Below are 7,461 nucleotides of genomic sequence, written 5' to 3'. Positions count from 1 at the left end.
TTATGACAAAAAAAAAAGAGAATGATGAATGACTGACTAAAAAAAACTGACATATCAAAACAAACGAGCGCCTCCGTATCCAGTTCTTAAAGATATTACGGTCTAAGTAGTGGTAACAAGGTTTATCTGTTTATCCTGGGTGGTAATGCAACGTCAGAAGGTTAAGTTTTTTTTTTTTTTTGTTATGTAGGGGAGAGAGCTAGCCAAGGGCAAAAACAGAAAATATTAAAAAAAGGCCTACTTGAGTGCTGGCTCTCTAAAGAGTGGTAAAGCGTCAGCTAAAATTGGGGAGCAAATGCCTCGATACCTCCCTCTTAAAAGAAGACAAGTTGTAGGAAGTCGGAAATACAGATGCAGGGAGGGAGTTCCAGAGTTTACCAGCGAAAGGGATAAATGACTGAGCGTACTGGTTAACTCTTGCGTTAGAGAGTTGGACACAATAGGGATAAGAGGAAGAAGAAAGCCTTGTGCAGTGAGGCCGCAGGAGGAGGAGAGGCATGCAGTTAGCAAGATCAGTAGAGCAGTTAGTATGAAAATAGCGATAAAAGATAGAAAGAGATGCAACATTTCGGCGGTGAGAAAGAGGCTGAAGACAGTTAGTCAGAGGAGGGAGTTGATGAGACGAAGAGCTTTGATTCCACCCTATCTAGTAAAACTGTGTGACTGGAACCCCCAAACATGCGAAGAGTACTCCATACAGGGACGGATAAGGCCCTTATACAGAGTAAGCAGTTGGAGGGCGAGAAAACTGGCGGAGACGCCTCAGAACATCTAACTTCATAGAAGCTGTTTTAGCAAGAGATGAGATGTGAAGTTTCCAGTTAAGATTGTGAGCAAAGGACAGACCGAGGATATTCATTGTGGAAGAGGGAGACAGTTGAGTGTCATTGAAGACGGGATAGTTGTCTGGAAGGTTGTGTCGAGTTGATAGATGGAGGAATTGAGTTTTTGAGCCATTGAAAACTACCAGATTTTCTCTATCCCAATCGAAAATCTTAGAAAGATCGGAAGTCAGGCGTTCTGTGGCGTCCCTGCGTGATCTGTTGACTTCCTGAAGGGTTGGTCGTGTCTGAAAAGACGTGGAAAGATGTAGGGTGGTATCATCAGCGTAGGAGTGGATAGGGCAAGAAGTTTGGTTAAGAAGGTCATTAATGAATAATAGAAAGAGAGTGGTGACAGGACAGAACCCTGAGGAACACCACTATTAATAGGTTTAGGAGAAGAACAGTGGCCGTCTACCACAGCAGCAATAGAGCGGTCGGAAAGGAAACTTGAGATAAAGTTGCAGAGAGAGAAGGATAGAAGCCGTAGGAGGGCAGTTTTGAAATCAAAGCTTTATGCCAGACTCTATCAAAAGCTTTTGATATGTCTAACGCAACAGCAAAAGTTTCACGGAAATCTCTAAAAGAGGATGACCAAGACTCAGTAAGGAAAGCCAGAAGATCACCAGTAGAGCGACCTTGACGGAAGCCATACTGGCGATCAGACAGAAGATTGTGAAGTGACAGATGTTTGAGAATCTTCCTATTCAGGATAGATTCAAAAACTTTAGACAAGCAAGAGATTAAAGCTATAGGACGGTAGTTTGAGGGGTTAGAACGGTCACCCTTTTAGGAACAGGCTGAATGTAGGCAAACTTCCAGCAGGAAGGAAAGGTAGAAGTCGATAGACAAAGTTGGAAGAGTTTGGCCAGGCAAGGTGCAAGCACAGAAGCACAGTTTTTGAGAACAATAGGAGGGACCCCATCAGGTCCATAAGCCTTCCGAGGGTTTAGGCCAGCAAGGGCATGGAAAACATCATTACGAAGAATTTTGATTGTAGACATGAAATAGTCAGAGGGAGGAGGAGAGGAGGACAAGCCCAGAATCGTCCAAGGTGGAGTTGTGAGCAAAGGTTTGAGAAAAGAGTTCAGCTTTAGAGACAGAAGAGATGGCAGTGGTGCCATCAGGATGAAATAAAGGAGGAAAGATGAAGAAGTGAAGTTATTTGAGATGTTTTTGGCTAGATGCCAGAAGTCACGAGGAGAGTTTGAGTTTGAAAGATTTTGACATTTTCTATTTATGAAAGAGTGTTTGGCAAGTTGAAGAACAGACTTGGCATGATTCCGGGCAGAGATATAAAGTGCATGAGATTCAGGAGATGGAAGGCTCAAGTACCTTTTGTGGGCAACCTCTCTATCATGTATAGCACGAGAACAGGCTGAGTTAAACCAAGGTTTAGAAGGTTTAGGTTGAGAAAAGAATGAGGAATGTACGCCTCCATGCCAGATACTAACACCTCTGTTATGCGTTCAGCACAAAGAGATGGGTCTCTGACACGGAAGCAATAATCATTCCAGGAAAATCAGCATAATACCTCCTCAGGTCCCCCAACTGGCAGAGGCAAAACGCCAGAGGCACCTTCGCTTTGGGGATCCTGTGGAGGGATTGGAGAAATAGGACAAGATACAGAAATGAGATTGTGATCGGAGGAGCCCAACGGAGATGAAAGGGTGACAGCATAAGCAGAAGGGTTAGAGGTGAGGAAGAGATCAAGAATGTTGGGCGTGTCTCCAAGACGGTCAGGAATACGAGTAGGGTGTTGCACCAGTTGCTCTAGGTCATGGAGGATAGCAAAGTTGAAGGCTAGTTCACCAGGGTGGTCAGTGAAGGGAGAGGAAAGCCAAAGCTGGTGGTGAACATTGAAATCTCCAAGAATGGAAATCTCAGCGAAAGGGTAGAGGGACAGAATGTGCTCCACTTTAGAAGTTAAGTAGTCGAAGAATTTACTATAGTCAGAAGAGTTAGGGAGAGATAAACAGCACAGATGAATTTAGTTTGAGAGTGACTGTTAAGTCGTAGCCAGATGGTGGAAAATTCGGAAGACTCAAGAGCGTGGGCACGAGAGCAAGTTAAGTCGTTGCGTACATAGACGCAACATCCAGCTTTGGAATGAAAATGAGAATAGAGAAAGTAGGAGGGAACAGAGAAGGGCTACTGTCAGTTGCCTCAGACAGCTGTGTTTCGGTGAGGAAAAGAAGATGAGGTTTAGTAGAGGAGAGGTGGTGTTCCACAGATTGAAAAATAGATCTAAGACCACGAATGTTGCAGAAGTTAATGTAGAAAAAGTTGAGGGAGGTGTCAAGGCATTTGTGGTCTTCAACAGGAGAGGTGTCCGACCTGGGGACATTTTTGGTCCCTCCCCAGAGGGGGACTCCGAGGCATTTATTTTGGGTCCCATTTTCTTTTAAATTTTGATTTGGAGTGAAGGGTGTGTGTGTCGTAAGTGCATGTAGTTTTGTGTGAGGAAGGAGAGTTGTCCTTAAAGGACAGGCTGTGACTGCCCCTTGAGTTGTGAGACACAAAGGAAACATTCAACGAGATCACAACTAGCTTTAATGGAAGGTTCACAGCACCCCCTGAACTAGTGCTATTAGATCTCACTGGGAGTAAGTTATTGTTTCGGTAGGTGTCAAATATTCCAAAGAGAAAAATAAAAAAAATAAAAAGAATGTGGCTCGGTGAAGGGAGCACGTATGTACAGTAGATACGCATATAGGAAAGCGTGGAGGTGTGTTAAGTGTGTGCCATCTGGTGTTTATGCAAAGGAGGCGACAGATCTATAGTCATGAGAGACAGGGGAGTGATTTGTAGCTGTGTCTATGAAGCAGGGGAGCGATCTGTAACTGTCGCTGTCTATGACGAGGAGAGAGAGAGAGAGAGAGAGAGAGAGAGAGAGAGAGAGAGAGAGAGAGAGAGAGAGAGAGAGAGAGAGAGAGAGAGAGAGAGAGAGAGAGAGAGAGAGAGAGAGAGAGAGAGAGAGAGAGAGAGAGAGAGAGAGAGAGAGAGAGAGAGAGAGAGAGAGAGAATGGAAAAATAAAATTGGCTAAGAAATAGATACCCTTGCAAATATTTCAACACACATGAAAGAAAACTAAAACAAGACATATGTTGTATACGAGTTAATGTACTACGAGATGGAAGATAAGCCAAAAAGAGAAAACAATAAAAAGAGATGATACGTCGAGATAAATACTTATTTTTCCCTACACTAGCAGTAAGAGACAAGCGCATAAATAAATGCCATGCATCGCGAACACTTGGTCATGAACGCTTTGTTCTACCAACAGACCACAGAGATAATCAATCATGTTTTCCTTGCCTATTTTCAAATGGTGATGGAAATTTCCTGTTAAATGAACGGTGCAATCTCGAAAAGATCCTTGAAAACCGCAATAAGTTTCACTAGAGCCTGTTCAGTTTACAATATGACTCAGAATCTTAAGAGACGGACTCAAGTCACATCTCGGTATTAGAAACCATGAAAGGAGAGCGGCAGTGTTTATTGACCTTAGTGTAAACACATTTAAAAAATTATCTCATTAACTTTCCCGTGACCTTTAACCCTGCAATGGCATCATGAAGAGGAGGGCGAGAGGGCGCAGTGTCGTAAAGCGTGCTCAGGAAGAGAGGAGTTCCCGGCGGGATGGTATGAGGCGGCGCTGGAAGAAACGGCATGGGAAGGGAAGGGACGGACAGTGATAGGAAAGGATAGGAAGAACCACCGCCACAGAGAGCGAGGTGGAACATTCACCTCTTGCATCCTGGTTTCTCCTTAGACGTGACTGTAAACACCTCTTCTTCACCGCCCCTTCTGCTCTCCCCTCTTGAACAATGGCCTACTTGTATCAAATGACGCATGAAGCTGAAGCGTCCTGCAGGTTCAACAGAGAGGGACAGCATCTCAGCTGGTTTGAAGATAAAGACTTTGTAATTATGTTGCAAGAAATCCATGACTGAAAGAAGCATTAGCCTCACGACTGAGCCTAGGAAAGGTGAATCTCGTTGAAGACGTTCACACTCGCATCTTTGTCAAAAAGTTCAAATATAACAGGAATGATAATAATAATAATAATAATGATAATAACAATAATAATGGTGATAACAAAAACGATGATAATAATAATAATAATAATAATAATGAAAATAATGATGATAATAATAATAATAATAATAATAATAATAATAATAATAATAATAATAATAATAATAATAATAATAATAATAATAATAATATTAATAACAACAATAATAATAATAATAATAGTAATAATAATGGTAATAATAATAATAATAATAATTATGATAATGATAATGATAATAATAATAATAATAATAATAATAATAATAATAATAATGATAATGATAATGATAATAATAATAATAATAATAATAATAATAATAATAATAATAGTAGCAATAACAATAATAAAAATAATAATAATAATTATAATAATAATAGCAATAACAATAATAATAATAATTGCAATAATAGTAATGATGGTGATGATGATGATGATTATTATTATTATTATAATAATAATGATAATGATAATGATAATGATAATAATAATAATAATAATTATTATTATTATAATAACAATAATAATAATAGTAGTGATAATAACAATAGTGATAATAATAACAATAACAATAACAATAACGATAACGATAACGATAACGATAACGATAATGATAATGATGATAATAATAATAATAATAAGGAAAACAACATTTCCGTTGCTTTTCAGAATAATTTCGCCCTTTAATTTGCTTGAAGCACAGAGCCGAGAAAGCATGCAAACGGTCACAGCACAAAGGGATTCATTAGGAACAGAGGCCAGGATGCACCTTTTAAAGAACCAAATTTTTCTTCCAGGTGAGGAGAAGAAAGATCCTGCAACGTACACTCAACGAACCGGTTGTGGTTGGGTTTTTCAAAGGTCAACATCGTGACACTGATCTCAATTCTCTTTTCTTCCTCCTTCGGCACTGGGACCTAAAGGAAGGCACGTGATTTTGTGCACTATTGTGGCGGAGCGTTGAGTCGTTCCCGGACACCACACTGCTGCCAAGCCCATATATGCACTCCTATGTTGTTGTCGGCAGCTGAAAAAAGAAAGTGGGGAAGTCCACACAAGCATGGATAATCACCGACACCATCTGTAATTTTTCTTCCTCGAAGAGCAAGATCCGAGCCTGTATATATAAGGCTTGGCCAGGCCAGCCTCTGCCTCAAACCCTCATCTCAAACCTGCGAAGGTGAGTCAGGTTTGCAGGGAAGCAAAAAACAATCTGAACTTGCTCAAATGGGAAAGCTGAGATTGTTGCACTTCATCCTCTTCTCTTAGAAATTTTTTGAAATCAGACAAATTAGAGAACGAAATGCTGGGTGTAGTTATAGTGTTTGTAGTATCAGAATTTTTTATGATCCTCGAAGCTGATCTAAAATTTCTTTCAGATGACAGACTTCTTCCCTCTATTAGCTCTCTATTCACAGCCTTAATGTATAAATTCCAGATGGTTCGTCAGCTGTTGGTGGCGGTGGCAGGCGTGGTGTTGGTGGCCGCATGGGCTGCAGCAGAACCCTGTTATTCCTGTGACCATTCCGGCAAGCAGCATCGGAGATTCGGTGTGCCCGGAGGGCTCTCACAGGCGGGGGTGAGTATTCTTTTCTTTTCAAAGTGTTAATAGATTTCCAAGTCCAAAGGGTTTGTTTTGGGCATGGTCGAGTTCTGAGTCAATCTAAAATGCTTCATCGATGTAAGAGGCTGAATGTCCAGTAACCAAGTGTAATCTATCACTGGAATAACACCAGACCATGTGGATAACCAATAATCAGTCAAAAATTCACGAAAGGCAGAACTGGCGATCTTTGTACGACGCTACACTCAGTTTGCATATTTTGAATTTGTGTGTAATAGTTAAATATGACTTTGAATATTTTCAGAGGTTCTCACACAGCCAAAGCCAGAGCCAGCAGAGCAGCTTCAGTCAATCCCAGAGTCACGCCCATTCTCACAGCCAAGCCCACGCCCAGAGCCAAGCCCATGCCCAAGCCCAAGCCAACGCCCAGAGCCAAGCCCATGCCCAAGCTCACGCCCAAAGTCAGGCTCGCGCTCAGAGTCATGCTCAGAGTCACGCCCAAAGCCACGCTCAGAGTCAGGCGTTCAACCGCGGCAGCAGCAACATAGGAAGCCACGGAGGCTTGGGCGGTAGCCACGGAGGCCAAGGCGGTAGTCACGGAGGCCTGGGCGGTAGTAACGGAGGCCAGGGTGGGAGACACAATGTGGGCCATCCAACAGGGTGTCCTGGGTGTGGGTGCGGGGGTTGCGGGGATTCCTGCGGATGGTGCGGCGGCAACTATGGCCGTAGGAAGAGGAGTGTCGATGGCCTGGCGCAGAGCGTTGACGTGCAAAACTTGTTTGATGCCGTATGTACAACACATGTTTTGTTATAGAACTATTCTGCATATATCCACACCTTTTCGCCTTATATGCAACATTTTTCACTCTCTTGTTCATGTATCAGGACAGGTATTCATATCAGACTATTCCTGCATTGCTCAACTTCCAGATACATCGGCGAAAGGCTAGACGCCCGGCAAGGTGTGGTGGTGTGCGTGCTGCACAATTCTATCAGC

General features: G+C 42.2%; 1 protein-coding gene across 1 annotated transcript in view; it reads left to right on the top strand.

Moving 5' to 3' along the window:
• Window positions 1-6,014: 6,014 nt before the first annotated feature.
• The window catches only part of LOC123518521 (keratin, type I cytoskeletal 9-like), a 2,036-nt gene continuing 589 nt past the window's right edge, over window positions 6,015-7,461 (top strand). Inside the window, exons 1-3 of the mRNA XM_045279321.1 lie at window positions 6,015-6,080; window positions 6,339-6,479; window positions 6,769-7,251. Of these exons, the coding sequence (XP_045135256.1) occupies window positions 6,339-6,479; window positions 6,769-7,251 (624 nt within the window). The 5' untranslated portion in view covers window positions 6,015-6,080. The remainder of the gene's footprint in view (window positions 6,081-6,338; window positions 6,480-6,768; window positions 7,252-7,461) is intronic.

This window comes from Portunus trituberculatus, chromosome 44 (genome assembly GCF_017591435.1).
Source record: "Portunus trituberculatus isolate SZX2019 chromosome 44, ASM1759143v1, whole genome shotgun sequence".
Taxonomy (NCBI): domain Eukaryota; kingdom Metazoa; phylum Arthropoda; class Malacostraca; order Decapoda; family Portunidae; genus Portunus; species Portunus trituberculatus.
Note: the sequence above shows the minus strand (reverse complement) of the source record. Positions and strands in the feature narration are given on the sequence as shown.